Below are 23,869 nucleotides of genomic sequence, written 5' to 3'. Positions count from 1 at the left end.
TCATAAATTTTTTTATTTTTGTCATAAAGTCTTACACATTTCTTGTTACATTTTATTGGTAGGTACTTTATAGTCTTCTTGCTTCTGAGAGTGGTATTTTTTTAACTTACATTTTCTATTTTATTGTCAGGACAAAGGGATACCATTGATTGTTCTGTAATGGTTTTTTGTCAAGATTGCTGAACTTGATAAATAGATGTTGAACTCAGTTTCTTGGGTTTTTATGTAGACTACTGTGGTGGTTAATTTTGTGTATCAACTTGACTAGGCTAAGGGATGCCCAAATAGCTGGTAAAACATTATTTCTGGGTGTGTCTGTGAGGGTGTATCTGGAAGATAAGCATTTGAACCACTAGACTGAGTAAAAATGATTCCCCTCACCTACGCAGGTGGGCATCATCCCATCCACTGAGGGTCTGAATAGAACAAAAAGGTGGAAGAAGGGTGAGCCCGCTCTCTGTTTAAGCTACGACATCCACCTTATGCCCCAAGGACATTGGTGTTCCTGGTTCTTGGGCTTTTAGACTCAGATAGACTTACACCATCACGTTTTCTTCCCCCACCCCTTCTCAGACCTTGGAACTCAGACTAAATTATACCACTGGCTTTCCTGGTTGTCCACCTTGCAGGCAGCAGATCATGGGATTTCTCAGCCTGCTGTTATTTCTCTAGTAGCATTTTAAAAATTTAATCCTTCAATCACCTTCCCAAATCTAAAATATCATTTCAACATGTCATCAACAAAAATTATTAATGAAATATTTTGCATTCCTATTTCTTACTAGTTTCTGAAATCCAATGTGTATGTTATGCTTCAGGACATCATATCAGACTAGCCACATTTTAGGTGCTCAATAGTCACATGTGGCTAGTGGCTGTTACCACTGGACAGTGCATGTCTAGACAGCATGAACTTTAGCATTCATATTCAATAAGTGCTGTGTTTGTACTATAGCCCAGCATTAGTCTAATATATAATTGTTAGCAAGACAGGCAAAGTATCTGCTCTCATGGAGGTTACATTCTAAACAGAGAAGACAGACACCAATCAGTAAACCATTTAGATTCCCAATAGTGATTAATTAAACTTTTCAAAGAAGACTGTACCTTAACCCTAATCTTATATTTCATAGCAGTGCATTTTTTAAAAAAAAGAGAAATAGGAAGGGAGAGGGATAGAGAGATAGAACATTGATGTCAGAGAAATACTGATCAGCTGCCTCCTGCACCACCCCCTACTGGGGGTTGAGCCTGCAACCTAGGCATGTAGCCTGACAGGGAATTGAACTGGTGACCTCTCGGTACATGGGTCAATGCTCAACCACTGAACCACACCAGCCATAAGAATGTTCATTGCAATATTACTTATTATAATAGCAAAAAGACTGAGAAAATATGTATCCGACAATAACAGAATGAATAGGTAAGGTTTGACAATCATATAATGGGAATAGAATAGTTAAATAGTGTTTGTAGTTCACATGAATGAAAGGGAGCCATAAACGTAAAAATAAAAAGACCTAGTAAACAACAGAGTGGAAAAATACATGTTGCAAGATGACATACCCATGTATGGTTATATACATTTTAAAAACATACAAAACAATATTATATATTATAAACATATCTGTATAATAAAAGTGTAAGAACAGAAAGAATATCCACCAAATTTATGATGGTAGTGGCTTCAAGGGTAGGAGGGAAGGGGTATGGAACTGGGAAGGGAAACAATGGGAACTTTACTAGAAATGCTTTATTTCTTTTATTAATAAATAAAGTCCTGAGGCAAATATATCAAAATGTTAACATTTGCCCACTCTTGCTAGTGAGCATAGTTTCTTAAAAAACATGAAATATTCCTTTTCTGAATTAATTTCCCCTCAAAACTGAAAATAAATTCTTGCCCAAAGTCTCTAATTGAATGCCTTTTCCAAAGTAACCAAAGTCCCAATCAAATCAGACATGAAAGCCACACACCTGCTTCTGGTAATCTAGCTATGCCACTACACTCACGGTTACATCTTTTTTCAAGATTTTGACAATGAAATTGTAAGCTCCTTCTGCATAAGACAATCAGCTTATCTAACTCACTATCCTGACTTGAAGTGAAGCAGACATTTATTTGAAGGACAGGGGTTACTTTTGCTTTTATCCCTATAAACACCGTGCCCCTGTGATTAAAATCTAATCATGTTCAATTTTCCTATTAACTCCTTAACAGCAGCACACCGCACACATTACTTCTTTAATAGGGAGAAGCTGCTTTCCAGTGTGACAGGAATACAAAGGGGAGAGGGTGAGGGAAGTTGTTCCCTTCAAATGTTTCCCAGAGTTAAACCTTTAGTTCCTCTTATTTTAAAACAAGCTTTACTCTTGAAAAAGATCAATAGTTGTAAGCAAACTAATCACAAATATTTCCCTAGTTAAACAATACATAATATTAGGAAGTCAAAAAAAAAAAGTCAGGAATAAGAAAAGACATTTTTTTCTCTTGAAGTAGTAAGTGGCTTACATCCAATCTATGGGGAAGGTTCATTTACTAATAGTGGATTTAGCAATAATCCATACATGTAACTTTATATATCTTAATAACAGTACATTATATTTCTATGGTGCTTTGTAGTTCTATAATACTTTTTTAATCAGTATATCATTTGGTGCTCAAACAATGCACTCACTGAAACTCAGGCAACCTCTGGCCATCAAGGTCCTAGGATGGGCTGCCTGCTTTATTTAATTAAAAAAAAAAAAGTTAGCCTGGCTGGTGTGCCTTAGTGGTTGAGTGTCCACCCATGAACCAAGAGGTCACAGTTCAATTCCTGGTTGGGACATGTGCCAGGGTTGCAGGCTCAATCCCCAGTGGGGGTGTGCAGGAGGCAGCCAATCGAAGTTTCTATCTCTCTATCCTTCTCCCTTCTTCCCTCTAAAATCAATAAAATATATATATTTTTAAAAAGTCAGCTGAGTTTAAGAAGAAAACAAATACTTGTTCTACATCATGTGAAGCAAAATTGGCTTTTGCACCATATGGCTTAATAGTAATATTCAAGATCAATTATGCTTAACTGCAGAAAAAAAATACACTTATGAATAGTTTTTAAAATCTGCCTTTAAGTAAAGATTAGATAGCCCACATTAAGCAAAACTACTATTTTTCAGTGAAATTTATAGTTTACAGATCACCTTTTTCTATCTCTCTGGGCACCCATTTCCCACTTGAGGCAATCAATGCTGTTTTGTTTTTCCTACCAACATCTCTAGATTTAAAGAGAAAGAGATCTAACCCCAGTTATTTATATTATTCACATTTGTGTATATATGATTTCTAATGTTGCATTTTAAAATCTCTTATTGTAATCGAAAACATCTCATCCTTGTTTAAGATTTTAAAAATATAACCAAACAACTAGAAACTGAACAAAAAGCCAATCTTTCTGAGAACAGAAAAAAAAATTGATTAAAAATTTAATATTGAAACATCGCACTGTTCTGAGATAGTGCTTTATGTTGGATATATGTTCAGTACTAATATAGAATCCTTACCTGTAATGTACATGTGTGACTGTCGGTTTCCTGTAGCCAAGGATCCAGGTTTGAATATCTATGGGTTCAGCTTTGGGATAAGCTATAGTTGTATCTATTATCCACTGGAGACCTTTTGATCTGCTGTCTGAGGACAAAGAAAAAGCAACTTAAAATTGGATCAATTTTTATATTATTAACAACAAACAACAGTATAGGTTACTTGAGGAGTATAAAGCATATTGATATACCTATTGCTTTAAGAAAACAGGATGAATTTTGGTATTACTATTCTATATGATGCACTTAGAATGAAGTATTTCCTATTATATTATAAAATAGATGGATTTCAAACAAATTAACAAATCACAGCACTATTATGTATTGGACATGTATCATTCAAGTATTCAATACTATTATGCACTACCAAGGTCTAATTTTTTATATTTTATCACTCATAAAAAACTGGCCTATGAAAAGGTCAGAAGCTAAAGTATCACATCACAAAAATGGCCTCAAAAACATTCACTAAATATAACACAATATAGTATGAACACCAAGGTTTGTGACACCTGAGAGACATTAATAAATATTGGAATAAGGCAATAAAAGTAAACATTTTATTGACACACATGATCGCCAGTTGCTGGTCTTGTTTGAAACAAAACCAAAAAACTCCTTCCATTGTAGCAAGAGTTACATACAACTATAGCAATAAACTTGTTTGCCCTGGTCGGTATAACAGGTAACTACTGTTGTGAGAGGGAATGGAAGAGCTGTTTTTATTGCCAGCATGGAATACAATTTGAGCAAGAATTAGAGGGGAATCTTCACAGAGAATGCTGATAGCCAGATGTTAATGTTTTATGGTCTATCTTTTATCTGAGGTATGTGAGATCCCTAAAAAAGAAAACTTATTTTCAAACATAAGTCCAAATGTACATTAGGAATCAATGATATTTTACTTTTGTATGTCAAATAATTATAAACTGGCCTTAAATGCTTAAAATTCTTTAGGCAATATCCTGAAGGGGGGGAAATGCTCATAAAAAATAAGTAAAAAATGCTTTTAATAACATAGTGCTAAAGGAACAGAGTTTATGTAACAAAACACATTTTGACAAGCTACCCATGACATGCATGCTGAAATGGTGAGGGGTATACTAATGTCTGCAACTTATTTTGAGATGCATTAAAAAACAAACAAACAAGATTGACTAATGGATAGATACAAAGATGGACAGAGAGATGATAAAGCAAATTATAGTAAAATGTTAATTACAGAATCTAGTTGGTCAGCTCATAGATATTAACTATAAAAATGTTTTAACTTTTACATATGTTTGAAAAATTTTATAATAAAACCACGGGGGGAGGGGGAATCACAAGAATTGTTTTTAAATATCTATTAAATTATACAATACTAGTAAACGAAGAAAACCTAATCATTTAAAGTTAATCAGACACAACTTAACTTTGAAATGTGTATGGATTAAATATTAAAACAGACACAAAGACATGTGTGTTTGTATGAAATAAATCTCTAAATAACTAATATGGACAGTCAACAAAATAAAATACATAATACCAAAACATAGAGAAAAAAATGGTAAAATTCAAATAAACTAGATTTTGAGTACACAATTTTCTAGAATATCTTATTATTTTTCCTAAACAGAATAAAAATTTTAATTAAGGTAAGAGAAGTAATAAACTACTTCGCTTTGGTTATAAGCAGAAGTTGTCTCATTCCCAAGGAAAAAAAAATTTTTCTACATCATTGGTAATCTGTGTGAAAATTGTCCCTACATTTGAGATCTACAACATCAGAGGGGACTGACTGGATAAAAGGATTTAAAAACAGCAGTCCTAGTGAGTGCAACAAATCCTACTTGGAAGTCCTTTGCCTTCAAGTTTTGGCTTGGCTGACATTGCCACAGTGTCTCTCTAGCAGCAAAGCTATTCTGAACCTTCCTTTTCTATTAAAAGACTTTTTCAAGTTGTCTTCTTAATAGATGATGAAAGATTAAGAGAGCTGTCTGCCAAGCAGTTGCTTAGAAAAAAACAACACAACAAATAAAAGGAAAACTCAGTGTAATCTCACATTATTTCTATGTCTGGTCCTTATTGTCATTTAAAAATACATATTTCTATTTTTACTTTGTCTAAAGAATATTTAAAAAATAGCAAAATGCTACTAAGGCCTACTGAGTTTCTTTCAGCTTCTATCACCAAACTGTCACAGTGTCTTAAACTTGCTCATAACAGTCTTCACGTTGTTGGCACAAACTGTCTGCAAATCTTCACAATTCACCAGGCTATCTCTAAGATTTGCAGTTGCATCTTTCAGTGTGATTTACTTTTTCTTGGCCATAAAAGTAATATGTACTCATTATTTTTAAAAAATACAGAAAAAAGTAAGAAATGAGAAAAAAAATCATAATGTTACAACTCAGAGAAGCAATCCCAGTTAACATTTTGATATCTTTCACTCATTTTCTACTGCCTTATTGTTTCTGTCTTTGGGCTCAGATTGTCTGCACCAGAGTTCTATGTTCCTCCCACTCCATTAACATTAGAGAGTATAAGTATCTTTCCAAGCCAAGAAAACACCAACATCATTTGTAAAGGCTGTGTTGTATTCTGTTGTATGGATACTTTATAATTACCTATCCTGTTTCCCCTCTGGCTATTTCCAACTTTTTTGCTGTTATAAATAATGCTGTAATAAGCTTTGCCAGTATTTCAGGCTATTTCTTTTTTTTTTCTTTTAACTTATCTTTATTGTTGAAAGTAAAGATTATTTCCTTTTAATAAGAATTTTTTGCAGTGAGTAACTGAGTCATTTATCAACATTTTAAGGTTCTTAAATAATGCCAAACTGTATTAAATTCATTCTCTATATTAAAGACAAACAAAAAAGCTTTCTAAATTTTATAAGTGAAAAAAATTACTACTTTTATTTGCATATCTATTTTTAGTTTCACAAATTAGTCACTTCTCTCCCCTATGTCTTTTACTCTAGTGATTCCACTTCTAGGAATCTACACCACAGAAATACTTCCACAAAAATGTAAATATATTTACAGGAGCTTTTACTGTAGCAGTGAGAATCGCCAGGAGTAAGAATAGGTAAGGTAAGGAAAAGACAACTTTGACTTCATGCATTTCCGTATTATTTGAATGAATTATTGTAAGCATGAACTACCTTTGTAAATAAAAACCCTTAACATTGTAGTTCATCTTCTCTCTGAGTATCATTTCTATTTGACAAAAAGTATAAATATAGAAAAGAACAACGTTATCATCTGGAACTCCTTAATTCCAACAAAGGCAAAAAATGCTAACAACCATCATACCTAATTCTTTAACATCTCCTCCTGCTGGACTTCCATTTTGCTGTCGTGCCACAAGTACATTCAAAATAATTTGTGTTGCTCCAATCCTTGGCAGAGTGACATGTGTAAGAAATGGCAAGTTTTTTTTCTTGGCAAATGCCTGACTTGTTTCCCGCCTCTTCCTGAGGAAGCCCCCTTCTGGAAATAAAACAATCCATTTTCGATCTCTGTTCCTATAATTATTTTCTAGGTGCTTCCTGAGAAGAAGAAGCTGTTGGTCACGATGAGATTTTCCCTAGAAGGTAGACACACATAATAAGTATAGGTACATTTGACATGAAACTGCTATAAAATTAAATAGTGGTAACAGCTTCTAAAGTAAAATCCAATCATAGACTAGAATGGTGATTTCCCTCAACTTATTTAAGCCCATCTTGACCATAATGGTAAAAAGAAGTTATCAGTATCATATAAATAAACCCTTCTTTCTAAAGGAAAAAATTGCTCTTATTGGCCCTGGAAGTTCATTCATTCATCAATTCTGACTGTTTACTGAGTGCCTCCTCCTTGCCAGGCAAAGTCCTACTGACGGGAGGAGGACTTATAATCTGATAGAACACCTGAATTAATCTGGAAAATAATCATATTACTTTAAAAATCCTAGAATACATATACTTATGTGAACAGAGGGTTAAGTTTTTCTAAGTTTCATTTCTTAGGCTGGTGCACCTGCACACTCTCTTTGATCACGAACACAGTGATTGAGGAGGTGACTCAACTGCAGACAATGGACAATGTACCCAGCAAGCAAGCAGACCATTAAGCACGGTCAGGCCAACCCCATCAAGAGTCAAGACATCATCTCATCACTGATGACCAAGAACAATAGCTGAACTCTGCAGACCTCCAGGACTCCATGGAGCTGCATTTCGGCCTCACTCTAGCCATTCCCCTTTATAATCCTGTCCCCTGCACCTTGCTGCAAGACAAGTTCTGGATGCTTGTAAACTCCCTGTCTTCTTGGTTGTTGGCCTTCTCAATAAATGCCTGATATGATTCCACCCTGCCTGCGTTATTGGACATGGCAACAGGCAGCCCAAGCCCACCTGGGGGTTTCCCAGAAACACTACACACTAGAGATAGAGAAGTAAGAGACCCTCATGGAGGTTACTCAAGTGGGAAAGATAGTAAATGAGTGAAAATTCAACTGGCGATAAGTGTTAGGAAGAAAGAATAAGAGCACAGAGAGGGTCAAGAGGTTCAGAGAGCCCTGGCCAGTGCATGCACCAAAGGTCAATGGGAAAAAGCAAACAAAGGGGACATCTGTAATACTTTCAACATAAAGATAAATTTTTTAAATTTTTTATTATTTTTATTTATTTCAGAGAGGAAGGGAGAGGGAGAGAGACAGAGAAACATCAATGATGAGAGAGAATCATTGATTAGCTGCCTCCTGCACGACCCCTACTGGGGATCGAGCCCACAACCCGGGCATGTGCCCTTGAATGGAATCGAACCTGGGACCCTTCAGTCCACAGGCTGACGCTCAATCCACTGAGCCAAACCAGCTAGGGCTATAAAGATAAATTAAAAAAAAAAAAAGAATCTACTGGCTCCAGTGACAAAAAGATTAAGGAGATAAATTAGAAGACTTTCGCAGTTGTCCAGACAAAGGAGTTTGATGACATCTGACTATGGTACATTGATAAGGGGTAGATACATTCAGGGGAAAAAAATTGAAAGTCAAGCTAACAGGACAGTCTGATGCACTGGATTTTAGGGAAAGAAAGAGGATGACTTAGAGAACGAAAAGAGGAATCCAGAAAAAGTTTTAGAAAGTCCCAAAATCCACAACTAAATATTACAAAGGTTCTTCCTTCCAGTATGATCAATTCACTAATAATTTTCCAGCCAACACAATTACAGAAGCTCCCTAAAATAATCTGTAAGTTTTCAGTCTTTAAATTATTCCAAATGCAAAACAAGTAAGACATTTTCTTAGCTAATTTACTGAATTGAATTATGATTAAGCTTCATGTATGTAAGTTCCCAAGTCTACTTGTAGAATATTTTTAATATTCTTGGAAATAACTTGTCAAAATCATCTAGTAGCAAAGTCCCACGAGATTTTCTTTACCATTAATATTTTTCCCTCTCCCCTCCTTCCATATTATAGATTTTGTTACTATCTAGAAAAGAATTTGCAAATCTCTCTGATATTTGAAATAGTCTTTAAGTATGCAAGCCTTTATATTGTAATAAAAAATGCTTTAGAGTGCATTACTTTCTACTTTTATCCTCTCAAAGTACACCAATAATTTAGTATAACTTAGCCTCTTTTTGATACTGAGAATCATATTAGGGTCACTTATTATACCACACTACACTATAAATTCAATAATTTCCTTAGACTCCCATGCTGCAAAGGGCTCAGCTAGTTTTTTCTCTGGATTCCTCTAAACTGTTGTGCTTCAATTGTTGAGATACTCTGAAATATTAGGCTAGTTTCTTTGTTGTTCTGGTCACTATTTATTTTGTCTCAACCTTGTGGCCAATCCCCACTTCCAATTCTCCCTGAGGTTCCAGAGCATATGTCTGTTCATCTCTGCTCAGAAGAACCAAGGGTGTTTCCAGAAGAAACTAGGTAATTGTATAGCATGTGAAAAACAAAAACATGTTCTGTACATAAAACTATCTGAAGTAAAGAATATGTGTTTTATGGCACCTATTTTCATAGAGCTTAGAATTTTCTTACATACTTCCAGCTTATTTTCAATTTGTGGTTCTTAGGAAAGGTTTAATTAGATTCACTAGTTATTCATTAAGTACTTATTATGTGTAAGGTACTGCACAATCCTGTTTTAATTTGCCAAATATATAAACACCAGCTAAGTGTGGCATTGCCGTACATAAAAATGCCTGCATATTTCAGTTGCCCATTTCTGAGAAAGTAAAGTGTGTGAAACTAGTAGCATAGCAGGGAAATACTATAATGTAGTGCTGACTTGATAAGAGGCTGTGATACTTTTTCCTACACACTAAATTATGCCTAATGCTTGGGGCTCAATCCCAACCCACCTTCTTTTATCAAACCCATACTCATTCTCTATATGTATACCAAATATCATCTTTTCCTCTAAAGTTTTTCTGGATTCACAGAAATTTGATGTACTCACTTTTCCTACTATGAATTCTCAAAATATTTCCTCTTATTTATTTAATAATTTCTCTACTGCTAATTTACATACCTCATATAACAGTGACTTGCAAATAAAAATAATAGTGATAATATAGATGATGATAGTGGTGATGACAAATATGATGACAAAGGTAGCAGGCACTGTGCTGAATGCTTCACAGGTACTAGTTCATTTAATCCCCACAACAACCCTATGAGGGGAGTACCTATTATTCCCATTTGAAAAATGAGGAAACTTTGAGAGTTTAAATAACTTGCCCAATTCACATAACTACAAAGTAGAGTAGCTGAGACTATGGCAGGTGCTTGATAGGTACTTATTGAACGTTGTACTGTTTAGATGGGAGAAGGAGGGTAGAGATTAGAATGTTTACAGTATCAGCACTTTAATGCTCACGCGTACTCAAGCTCAGACTGAAATAAATGATTTAGGGAATAAAGAGTCAGAGGAACGCCCCCGACTTTACCTGCTGTAACTGGTTTTGTTATGCCTTTCTATAGAATAAAGAATCAGTTGGATCAGGCTATCACTGTGGGGGGAAAAGCTCATTACTTACCTGTCTTATAAAGAAGTCTCCATGAATTAGAGAAACAATTCCAAAGTTTGTGTACTTAAAAATATGATCCATCAACCACATCATTTGAGCAACAACCTAAAATATTTAAAAACAAGAAATAATTAAATGCTGAATAGAAGAAACCCGATTATAGTCTAGTAGACAACTCTCTAAGTGTTGAGAGTCCTTTCTTTTGAATGCACCATGGAGTATGAAATAAATCAAGTAAACAATTCTACTTGTAAATATAAATTAATACTGCCCTAACTTATTAGGCAATAAGTAAAGATTATAATACTTCCTGCTCTGTATTTCTCAATTACTCCTTTATGAAAGAAGATTTTAAAATGCTTTAAGATTTCAAATTATTCAATAATATCAGATCATAAAAAACGTTTAGTATAACTAATCAGAAAACAAAAACAAAATTAGTCTGAACAGAAAAAGGAAGCTAAGACAAACTAACTGAAATCTTTTTACAAAGAAAACTTTCTTTTGTCCACATTATTGGTGAATTTCAGATTAACTATGTCTGGTTAATACAGTTATCATCTATGTCAAACTGGAGTTAGAGTAATAATGTTAGGTATATTTATACGGACCATTTGAATCATTCTTTGAGATTCAAAACTAATTAAGGACACTGAATAACCACTTTAAGTGTAATCATCATCAGTAAGAATAAAAACAGTAATTGGGGATTCTTGATACAAAGCCAAATAAACTAATTTTTACAAAATTTTAACATTATGAATTTAGGAGACAGGCAATAAATATTACTAGAAGTACAAACATACTTATACAGGATAGTTTTTTAACAAGTCAAGATTCTGAATTGAAGAAAGAACCGAATTTATTCCACATTCCAGCAAGATAATACCTCTGCTTTTCATATAAACAAGAAAAACAGACTCCACAATAATAAAAACATAATTTCCTTGACTCTCACCTCATTTTCTGACCCCTGACCTACTGAATCAAAATCTCTAGGATCTAAGCACACCAGTCTTATTCTTGCCTTGGTATTTTGGCCAAGAGTCTCCCTAAAGAACAAGGCCCTTGTTTCATTACTTTGCCTGACTAAATTCTCCTTCTTCAAGGTCAAGTTTATGTCCTCTTCCCTCCACAGAGTTTTCTATATCCATCCAGTACCTGTGAGCTCACCTGCCACTGAATACTTCTCACTGTGCACTGATGTATTGCTTGCCATACCCTCCCTCCACCTACCACTGGCCTGTTAATTCCTTTAAGAGTCGGAGAGTGTCTCATAGGATGGTATTCTATATTTATAGTCACTGACCATGAATACGAAGCACTCAGTAAATACCTACTAATTTGTTTATTTACTATTAGGCCAAATATTGGCTTCATTAACTTTATATACTTCCTACTTATTTCGTTTTCTAAGAATAGAACCTCGTTAACTTCTCCCAAGGTGATAATTCCTTTCATGCTAAAGACAATTTATTTTAAGCCCACCCAGTATATGCCTCTCTTTTAGTTATCAATAGGAGCAACGTAAGTCAACAGTTCAAACAGAGCCTTAGCAACATTAAATAAAATGAGTCTGATATTTTCCTTTCAATATGCTTTACAAATGAAATCCAAAATAGTATTTGCCTTATTTTCCTTTGGCTAAAGATCCCCAAATTCACTGACCAACTTTACTCTTCTATCTTAAGCAATACTGCTTTTTGCGTCTGTATTTCTCAAACTGGCAATCTACCACTTCACCTCAAGACAGCCCCCAATTTAAACCATACTAACTTTGTTAACAAAACAGCTTTATGGAGATATAATTCACATTATCCCCGTCATTTTTTTTTAAGTCTCTAAATTCCTCTTCTGCAGTAACTCAGAATTACATATTTTTCCTTTTAAGTTTTTCTAAATTTTCAGGAAAAATATACATATGAAAGTCTGTGTTCCAAACCATAAGGTACTTGAATTGGTTCTGTTAACCTCCCCTTTCTTCTGTCTACTTCCACCATCAGGATGGCTTACCAGCCCTTTGTCCTGGAGGCACATCATCAGAGTACACACATCTCCTGTTGCCTGATGATTCACCAGCATTACTGCTTCATCTTCCATAACTGCTTTAATATCGTCCCCCCACTCCATCACTGTAAGAATAAACAAGCTGTCATTTTAAAGATTTTTACATTACTAGAAACCTTATATTAGAAAAACTGTATATATTAATAATGATATATACAACACTTAGCTAAAACTTCTGCAACGTCAGAACTTTATTTCCTATAAAAATCAGGACATTGATATAACATTTTGCAGAGCCCCAAAACATCCATTAAAATATAAAATGGTCAGACTCTTTGATCTAGAAGTTCTACTTCTTAAAATTTATCCTACAGAAACATTTGTCCACATAGGCAAAGATATGCATAAAGTATGTTTAATGCAACTTATATGTTCACCAATAGAAGAATGGCTAGGAAAATTATGACATAATGGAAGAGTATAAATCCATTAAAAGGATGGAGGGTATTTCTATACCCTCCCAAAAAGGACTTGTTATCAAGTAAACAGAGAAAAATCATAAAACAGTGTATATAGCATGATTACACATTTTTAAAGAAGAAATAACATTTATATGTTGTAAATACATTGACAAAAGCCTAAGGGAATGAATCCCAAACTATTAATACTGATCATCATTAGGAAGTGAGTCCCAGAGTCCTTTAAATTCTGCTTTAGAATAATATATGCAAATATTACAAAAATATGTTAAGTATTTTCATTTTAAAATAAGAAAATAAAGATGTTACATTTATTAAAAATCTCCAGATAAAAAGTCATTGAGCCAAAACCTATGTGTACACTCTAAGGAAAAACAGTGGTATCTCCATGAGGTTATGCCTCGTTTTACAGTCAATTTACTTCACAGAAAAGAATAAAATTGAGCACCAGTTTCAAACATTAGTATCCTACCAAGAAGCTTGCGACATGAATTACCAGAAGCTGGTTATACATCAGTATTCGCTCATCTCACTCACGGCTACAAGGAAAGAAGTCGAGCCACCTGTAGGTCATCGTTCCGGATGAAATGGGGATGATAGGGATGAGGAAACCTGCTTCACCTCCTCCAGCCTCCCTCCTCCCCCTCCCTCTTCACTGTCACTCCACTACAACTAAGCTCCTCACAACAGAGGGAGCTCTTCAGAAGAGCTCATTAGAAAGGGGTTCTGCTAATTTTTTCTTTCTATTAAAGATATTTTATTTAAGCAAGGCATCCATTCATTTCAGATCTCTTAAATTTTTAAATTAAGGAAATTTTCGGCTGGGTTGAACATACAGGGTGGGGGGGGGAGTAGGTGTACAGTTGTTTGTAAAGAAAATAATATAATAATGAATAAATAATAATACAAGAATAAACTCTTTGTTTTACATGCTCACATCTGTAAACCTACTTTGGCCCCTACCATCTACATTAAGTTGTGATTCCCACTTGCAAAGTGAGGTGTTCCAATCACTCTATTAGATATTAATACTAATACTCAAATAGCTTACACTGTGTGGGAAAATTTTTTCATTTTATTGTTTATTTATTTATTTTTAATCCTCACTTGAGGGTTTTTTAAAATTGATTTCTAGAGAGAGTGGAAGGGAGGGAGTAAGAGGAAGGGAGAGAGAAAAAAAGAGAGAGAGAGAGAGAGAGAGAAATATCAATGTGAGAGAGACACATTGATTGGTTGCCTCTCTTAGGAGCCCTTACCGGGGCTAGGGAACCTGCAACGGGAATTGAACCCTCAACCCTTCGGTCCTCAGGCCGATGATCTAACCACTGATCCACCGGCCGGGCAAATTTTTAAAATGAATGCGGTATGGACACTGCATCACGGATGTTCAGTAATCCGTAAGGAACGAGGTAGAGTAGAGGGAGAACAGGAGAGCCCAGGGTCCTGGACAACGCGGCAGCACTAACTTCCCTCCATAGTACCCATCCTTTCCCAAGTTCCCTATTCAGTTTGGCTGACATCCTAATTTTACTGCAACATATTTAAACAGCTACTATATCATACATTGCTGGGGGAATATAAATTGGTGCAATAATTTTGGAAGTCAATTTGGCAATATATCAAAACTAAGAAACGTGAAAATCTTTTTTACCCAGCAATTTCACTTCTAGGGATTCATCTTACAGAAATACTTACTCATGCAAAATGACACATATCTAAGGCTATAGCAACATTGTTTTTAAGAGCAAAGATAAAAACAACTAGAAAGGGAGACTAACTAAAATGTATAGAAATGGAAAGAATGGTGGTTTTCAGGAGGGAGAAATGGGAAGTTGTTGTTTAATTAGTATAGAGTTTTGATTTTGCAATATTAAAAATTTCTGGAGATTGGTTATATAATAATGTGAATATATTTAACAATACTGAACCATACACCTAAAAATGGTTAAGATGGTATGTTTTATGTTATGTGTATTTATCACAATTAAAAATAAAAAAGGAAGACTAGTTAAGTAAATTATAATATATCTGTGCAATGGAATATTATGCAATTATAGCATTTTATACTGATACAGAATAGCATACTATAATAAAAGCAAAGTATAGAATAGTGTGTGAAGAATGCCATCAATTGGGGTTTTTAAAAGGACTGAGGAGAATTCATTTACTAAATGAAAACTCACCAAATCCTGCCTCTATTGACAACCCCTCAATGGAAACACACACACACACACACACACATCATTCTTTTATTAATTCATTCTTCATTCAGTAAATCAGGCAATGTTAAGTGTTATGGATTTAAAATAAATAAGAACAAAAGTATTATTCTAATAGCAGTTAAAACACTCAAGAAAAGTCTAGCTTGGTTCTATAAATATTGAGCTGTGTGAAAAGTCTTCTGGTTCCACATCTATATAAATAGATATTTCATAACCAAATATTCCTTTAATGCAATCTCTGCTACATAAATGGAAAACACTAGAGCCCTGGCCAGTGTGGCTTGGTTGGTTGGAGCGTTGTCTCGTGCACGGAAAGGTCTCAGGTTCCACTCCATCAGGGCACATACCCAGGTTTCGAGTTCAGTCTCTGATTAGGATGCATGCAGGAGGCAATCAGTTGATGTTTGTCTCTCCCATGGATGTTTCTCTCTCTCTCTTTTTCTCTCTCCCCTTTCCTCTCTCTCTCTATCAAATCAAATTTTAAAAAATGCTTTAAAAAAAATACTAGTTACCTAGGGGAAGCATGTATGTAAATATAATTGCAAATGAAAATGCTTTTTACATAAACTGTATCTTACCTGTTTGCTTTTATATAAAGTGTGTTGGTTTAAATCTCAAAATATAAATTAAATTTAGAACCCTCTGTACTGGGTTGAATAGTGTCTCCCCACAATTTACATCTGTCCTAAATCAGTGAATTTGGCCTTATTTAGGAACAGGGTCTTTGCAGATGTAATCAAGTTAAGATGAGGTCCTACTGGATTAGGGTGGGCCCTACTAACTCTAAATCCAAAATGACTGTTGTCCTTAAAAGAAGAGGGAAATGTGGACACAGAGATACAGAAGAAGAATAACATGTAACAAGGGAGGCAGAGATTAGAGTGATGTGTCTACAAGCCAAGGATCGTGGATAACCACCAGAAGGAAGCAAGAGGCAAGGAAGGATCTTCCTCGAGAGCCTTCAAAGAGAGCATGGCCCTGCCAGCACCTTCATTTCAGACTTCTTATCTCCAGAACTAGGAGAGAATACATTTCTGTTGTTTTAAGCCACTCAGTCTGTGGTGCTCTGCTATGGCAGGTCTCTGAACCTAATATGCCCCACCCGCCTCAACCCCGCTCATCCTTTCTCTTTCTTTTCCATTCTATTTCCCCACAAATTATCGTTTTTTTCTAATCAAATATAGGAAAAGAACAACTGTATTATACTTTAAACACCTAGAACATTTTAACAAACATCTAACATTACTAGTATGTATGGTTCTCAATGTTCATCTCTATAATATTTTCAAGGTAAAAATCATTGAGTTAATCTACTACACATATTTTATCTCTCAGCCATAACTTAGCCATAATGTATTTTCAAAATAAATGTCAATTTACTAAGACTCACATGGCATACTAAATCAAACAAGTGAAGGTACTGGATCAACGTTTTTATTAAGAAATTCTGATGTTGCAAAAAGTCATGTTGAATTTTGTAATAATTTAAATATTATTCAACAATAAACTTAATATCCAATATACATGGTATTCTTCTTCTACTATACTTTTACCATACTATTATATACTTCAAAGAGAGAGTTATATGACTAACAAAATCAAGATAAAATGCTGAAAGAGAAAAAACATTTATTTTATGTATAAAGCAGCTATGTTTTTCAGATCATATCCTGCTACCCCAGAACCAGTAAGTATAATAATGGAGCCAATATCTTAACCAAGGAATAGAATTATTTGCATATTAAAGAATTGAAGCTATGGATGCCTGCCAGTTCTTGCATTGAACTTGATTAGAAGAATAAAAATATTTTAACACACTGTTCTGTGAAATGAATTCTCAAAAAATAATTGGGTCATGTCCACTAGTTCCAAAGGGAATAAAGGAAAACTGAATAAAAACTGTAAGAGAAGTTTGCTAATTGTAACAAACTTTCAAAATTCTTGTTAAAAACCAAGGCCAAAGATGATCACCTACTACTGCTACTGCTACTACTACTACTACTACTACTACATACACACACACACACTCTAACTCTCTCCCAAAACTTATAAACTAGAATTGATCAGGACATTTTACATCTCAAAAAGAAAATTTAAAAAATAATAATTCATCACAAATTCCTTAAAAACAGTGAGGCTAAAGCCATTATACTGACCCACAAGACAGAATTAATGTGAAGAAAGGTTTCTTAATATATGACCATTATAACTTATCTTTCAAAGTTCAAAAAAAATTATGCCTGCAAGCTGATGCCACAAACTATTTTTCCACCCTGTACCTTGGTTTTCTCATTTATGAAACATTAATAATATCATTAATGCTACTCAAAACATTGTGCAAATAAATTAGAAATAATTGATAGAATCAAGAGATCCTGGGTAACTGGATTACATGAGAGTTGAAGTCACTTTTGAAATGACTATTAAAAGAGTCATATGCCTACTGTGTCACGTACGGTCAGGTATTCTAATACGAATAGTAAAGATTAAAGAACAAAATAGCACATGAAGAATCTCACATAGCTCAAAAACTGTGGCTTTCAGCAGCCTACATGGAGGCAGATTGGACTGGGTTCATTGAATGTTAGAAGTTAGTAGAGCAAATGGGGCAAGATAAAAAGAGAATGGGAACATAATTAAGGGTGGCCATGGAAAGTAGCTTAAGATACTAATTAATGGAGGGGAGACTGGTGAGGAAAGGAGCCAAGCAAGGGGGTTATTAACTAAAAGAATACGAAGGGAGGACTATTATAATAGAGGTATTTGATGCTATCCCCCATCTCCAACCCTTACCCATTCCTATTCAAACTCCCAGAAGTAAGGCCCAGACGTTTTGAAAAACCCCCTGGGTGAATCTGATGTATACTTGTAAATAAGAACCACTGGAATTGAATGAGCTTTGCTTTATTTTATTTAAAAAAAAAAACACAAGTATACGAAACATACTAGGAAATCATGGTCAGTGCCTCTTTTTGGCACTTAAAATTTAAGAGGTTAACTTGAGGAGGCAAGGTTCAAGGTGTAGCTTTTGAAAGGGTTGCTTAACTAAAAGAATAACAGTAGCACATGGTATTACATAGATATATAATTAAATACTAATCATCTTAATAGAGAACATTTATAGAATGTTTACTATGTGCCAAGCATTTATAATTACTAACAGAAAATAATTTACATTAATTTCTTATTTAATCTTCCCCAAATTCCAAGTGTACAGATACCATTAGACCCAATTTACAATCGAAGAAAATGAGACACAAAAGAGTAAGCAGTGTTTTCAATTATGCAGATAGGAAGTAGGGGAACTAAGATTCAAAACCACTGTATCATGCTGTAACTGCTGGCTTGCTACAGGTCAGAGAACCTTGAAGACAGTAACTTGGATAAGTTGCTCACCGAGCCCCTGCAGCTGCCCATGATTATGCTAGAAAGTGAGATAGACAAGCCAAGTCCCAAAGTCCTCAACAAATAAAGTTAGTGGACAGCAGCAATAAAGAGGAATACAGAAGCATACTGCCAAATAATTAAGTGTTTTTTGCACGACAGTTGAATAATAACCAGGTGTAAAGAGGCAATGGGTATTTAAAGGGAAAAAAATCAACATTTCCTTTGGGCCCAGGATGCAGGTATCTTGACTTTAACATGCTCAATACAGAATCAGCTCCTTACCCTAGCCTTCTCCATCTCGACAAAGGACACCATCATTCACCCAGTAAACTGAAGACAAAACCTAAGGCCACCTCTGATTCCTCCTTTTCCTTAGTTCTCCACACTCGATCCATCTTTAAAATCATGTGGTCTCTACCTCCAAAACACCTCCTGCATCCTCTATGTCTATCCTTCTCTGCTCTCAACCAACCACTAACTCTTTGTAGTACTTCTGCAGTGACCTCCTAACTAGTCTTCTTGCTTCCACTCTAGCCATCTGCTTAAAAGAAAGCTTCAGAAAAGAGTTTCCAATTCAAAATACTAATAAAATCAAAATCATCACTGGCATGCGTATATTAAAGAAGAGCAGGAAAGTCAAAGGTACTAATCAGTAAGTAACTAACTGGTATTTTTTTTTTAAAAAGAATCAACATATTAAAACAAACTCATAGACGCAGAGATCAGATTGGTGGTTACCAGAGGGGAAGTGAGTGAGTATTGGACAAAAAGGGGGTCAATTATATGGTGATGGATAATAACTAGACTTTTGGGGGTGATCAGTCTGTAGTATATACAGATATTGAATTATAATGTTGTGCACCTGAACATCTTATATAATAAACAAACAAACAAGCAAACAAACAAATAAATAAATAAAATAAAATTCCACTGTTTTCAAAAGGGGAGCTATTGATATCTTGGGAAAAGCAATTGCTCCTGCAGTCATTAGGACTACAAAACTTTTAGTACCCGGCCAACAGTTTCTGTTACAACCCCCAAAACCCTACACATTTCCATACATCCCACCCCCATCTTCATCCCATTTAAGAACCACTAAATTAGAGAGTTCAAGATGAGTTAGGTCAATATAGGCCTGTGGTAAAATCAGAGTGCGGTTAAATAACAAATGAGAATAGTACAAATAACATGAGGCCTAAGCAAAAATGTGCGTATTGGAAACAGATCCTTCCCTCTAATGCCCACCCCTCACCCACTCAGCCCCAGGATATGCAGCCAGGAGTGTGGAAGAGTCTTCTCTAGAAAATCTGACCAGCTCTAGAGAAAAGATCTAAAAATACTGACATCTAGGGCTCTCCAATGAAATATTCCAATCAGATTACCCTACAACTAGGCACCAGATTTCTGCATAATCTATATATATAAAAGCCCAGCGACCACAACGGCGGAACAACCAGAACAACCGGAACCACTGGTGCCTATGACACGCACTGCAGCAGCCAACCAGCCTGATCCGGGCCCCGATCGCCCCCACCCCCCGGCAAGCCTGACCCCCGATTGGCCCTCAACACCCAGATAGGGAGTGGAGCCGCCGGCCAACCGCCTGCAGCCCCTCCCCCAGACCGGCCCAGCCAGACGGGCCCCATTGGGGCAGGCCAGCCGACCTCACCCGTGCACAAATTCATGCACCAGGATTCTACCTATCTTAACAAATACAGAAAGCCAGCAGGTGAAGGAACTGACATTATATGGTACGGAGGGTTGGGCTGGGCTGTGGGGATGAGGGAGAGTTGTTTTTTATTAAAGGGGGGTATTTTTGTAAAAGATAAGAATGTATTTAGTATCTTTATACCCTGGAAGCCAAAAGCAAAGATAAAAGGAGATAGTAATTAGTGAAGTGAAGCTAAGATGGGATCTTAGCTTTGGATAACTATAGATGGATGAGGGTATACAGAAACTGGGGGAGGGAATAGAAAAAAGGGGGAGGGAGGGTCTCCAGATCACAGTCCCAGGCCACCAACCAAATCCAAGGCAAAGTGGGCAATGAGAGGAGTTAAAAACTGACCTTGGAAAGAGAAGTGTTCAGAAAATGACCATGAACATATATATATTAAGTGGAACTAAGCTAGACAAAGTTTGGGGTGTCCCTTAAAATGAAAGAGCAGAAAGCAGACATAAGCATTCACACCAACCAAATGCCCAATAGGTCTTAAGCAAATAAATTCACAGTTGGAGCTAATATAGCCTCTGGTTTGAGGCTTGACCATATTTCCAAACTTTGAAATCTAAGCTAGTAAAGGAAGAAAGTACTAAGAATATAATCAAATGAGAAACTAATTAACTGTGTTACATAGTAGTACATTTTCCTATTTTGAAGAGCTTTCATTCATATTCTCTCAATTGCTACAGCAGCTCTAGAAGGCACACATGCCAGCTATCAGTCTTACTTAGAGCTGAGGATAGAGATGATATTGTACGAGGTAATACTGTAAGTAAGCACTATAAATCTGACTGAAATCCTGGTCTGTTGACCCCTGAAACCAAAGCATAGATAGCTCCTGTCTAAGGAGATTATCAACCACTCAACTAAAAGGGAAGTGTGCTAAGTTTTCATGGCATAATGAAAACAGCATGGGCTTTAGAGTAGACCTTCATTCAAAGGTAGCTCTGTCCCTCGCTAGCTTTATCACCCACCAAAGCTCTATCACCCAAATTATTTAACTTCTACCAGTCTTTGTTATATATAACTAGTGGCCTGATGCACGAAAATCGTGCATGGGTAGGGTCCCTAGGCCTGGCCAACGATCAGGGCCGATCTGTGGGACAACCGGCGGGGTGGGACTATCCACCCCATTATAATAAAAGCCTAATATGCAAATCAACTGAATGGTGGAACGACCTGTTGCTATGATGTGCACTGACCACCAGGGGGAAGACGCTCAATGCAGGAGCTGCCCCCAGCCCGCAGGCCCCAGGCCAGCCAAGGCGGGTGCCAGCGGGGGCCCCTGATCACCCTGCTGGTCACCTCCCGTAGAGGGAGGTGACCGGCGGCTGCAGGGGGTGGGACCTGCGAGCAGGCAGTGCCAGGCTACCATGGCAATGCCAACCGGTCTCTTCGCCATAAGCATTCGTCCACTCACTCACGCATTCATTTATTCATTCACTCATTTCTTATTAAGCAAATAAGCAGCTACTTGTATTTGAAAAATATTAACATATATTTACAACACATACTTTATTCATCCACAGATGACATTACATATGTACATAGATTCCTGACCCTCTGAGAGAACTATGAAGCACTACAAGAAATCACAGCCCAGCCCTAGCCGGTTTGGCTCAGTGGACAGAGCGTCCGCCTGCAAACTGAAGGGTCCAGGTTTGATTCTGGCCAAGGGCACATGACTGGGTTGCAGGCTCAATCCCCAGTAGGGGGCGTGCGGGAGGCAGCCGATCAATGATTCTCTTTCATCACTGATGTTTCTATCTCTCTATCCCTCTCCCTTCCTCTCTGAAATCAATAAAAATATATTTAAAAAAAAAAGAAATCATAGCCCAAAGGTTAGGAACCACAATTATAGAGTAGATGCCAAAGAGGTTCAGAAAGAAGGAAAGAGAAGAAACTGAAGGAGTGGAGAGCGATATCAAAGGGTTAGATAAGTAGGTAGAAATTTTCAGAGAAACTGAAGAAAAGATCTTAGGGAGAGGAAGAATATCAGCGAAAAAATGCAGCGGGGCTGAGGGGGAACAGTCTTACTAAGTAAGAGTTCAGAATAGGAGCAAATTATGCAGGCGCTGCCTGCCTCCACCACCAGGGCCAACATTTAAGTGCTTTCTTGCCCTGATAAGTGTTATCTCATTAAATCTTCACTAAGAATAGTTCCCTAAATACTTTAGTCATATAAGTGTCCCCAGTTTCATCAGGTACAACTCTAAGTGGTTCGACATCTCGACTTTTCCATCTTAAAAATAAAAAAATGTAAAAAGCCTTCTCTTGACTTAATTTCTCTCCTGCAACTATCACTCTCTATTCCTTCAGAGCCAAACTTCTGGAAAGGCACACGTTTGTGTCTGCATTTTATCTTCTCCCATTCATCATTTATCTCCAACCCACTCCAATCTAATTTCCACTTCTACCACCTCAATGAAGCTGCTCTTGCCAAAAGCAACAAAGGGTAAGTCAGCTCTCATCTTACAAAAGACACTCTCAGCAGCATTCATCAGACCGCCGCCCTGACACGCAACTGACTTCTGACATCACATTCTTAGGGCAGCATTCCTTCTACTTCTCCACTGTTCCTTCTTACCCCATCCTCCAAATGTCGGAATCCTCTGAGTTTGATCCTGGGCCTCGAGTCACTCAGCACTTACAATCTCCCTAGGTGATCTCATCCATCTCCATGGCTTTAAATACTATTGGTAATTTCCCAGTCTACTTTTCTGACTCAGGTTTCTCTTCTGAGTTCCAGACTTCATACCTATATGTTTACTTCAGAGCTCCACTTAGATGCTTCTCAGCTGTCCTATGCTAAATTTGTATCGTTCTTCTCCATGTTACTCTCTGGGCTTCCCTAACCACCCAGCAGCTCATACCAGAAACCTCATGGTCATCTCTGTCACCCACTCTTCTGTAACAGAATGAAATGCTGGGCCTCTGTGATTCCATTTATGCAAACTTTATTTTGTTCCCATGCCCTTCAGGTTAATAGCTTCTTGCATATAGACATGCTAATCATTAGAGCAATTCTGCTTGCAGCTTGAGTTTTACAATAATAGCCCTTTACCATAAGGTGCCTCTCCCGAGGAGATGAAGGGAGTATGTTAAAAAATAATGATTAGTATCAAAGACTTGCAGGAAACTCAGAAGCAGACTCACATCAACTAGAGTCAGACTAAGAACAAAGATTCACAATCTTCCTCAAACCCCTGGGGCGCCCAACTGTTTGCAGATGGCAAGCACCTCTTGCCCCTCCCATTTACCCTTTCCTTGACATAAAAGCAGCCTAAACTCTGTACTTTCTTAAGATGAATTTGAAGCATCACTAAGTCTCCCATCTTCTCAGTTGGTGCCTTCTTGGTCAATTAACTTTTCCATATGCCAAACTCTGACATTTTGAGTTTTGGTCTTTCAAAGTGTCGGGTACACTGACTTCGGTCTGGTAAGACT

At 36.5% G+C, this 23,869-nt stretch overlaps 2 protein-coding genes across 2 annotated transcripts in view; both read right to left on the bottom strand.

The window, feature by feature from the left end:
- The window catches only part of NEK2 (NIMA related kinase 2), a 60,635-nt gene extending 56,980 nt beyond the window's left edge, over positions 1-3,655 (bottom strand). The window contains exon 1 of the mRNA XM_023754783.1: positions 3,544-3,655. The gene's annotated coding sequence lies outside the window, so the exon portion shown is untranslated. The remainder of the gene's footprint in view (positions 1-3,543) is intronic.
- The window catches only part of LPGAT1 (lysophosphatidylglycerol acyltransferase 1), a 52,523-nt gene that overhangs the window by 16,298 nt on the left and 12,356 nt on the right, over positions 1-23,869 (bottom strand). Inside the window, exons 2-5 of the mRNA XM_023754784.1 lie at positions 12,621-12,739; positions 10,617-10,712; positions 6,882-7,155; positions 3,544-3,670 (exon numbers count right to left, since the gene is read on the bottom strand). Coding sequence (XP_023610552.1) covers positions 3,544-3,670; positions 6,882-7,155; positions 10,617-10,712; positions 12,621-12,739 — 616 coding nt within the window. The remainder of the gene's footprint in view (positions 1-3,543; positions 3,671-6,881; positions 7,156-10,616; positions 10,713-12,620; positions 12,740-23,869) is intronic.

This window comes from Myotis lucifugus, unplaced genomic scaffold (assembly GCF_000147115.1).
Source record: "Myotis lucifugus unplaced genomic scaffold, Myoluc2.0 scaffold_65, whole genome shotgun sequence".
Taxonomy (NCBI): domain Eukaryota; kingdom Metazoa; phylum Chordata; class Mammalia; order Chiroptera; family Vespertilionidae; genus Myotis; species Myotis lucifugus.
This window is presented reverse-complemented; position numbering and strand designations above follow the sequence as displayed.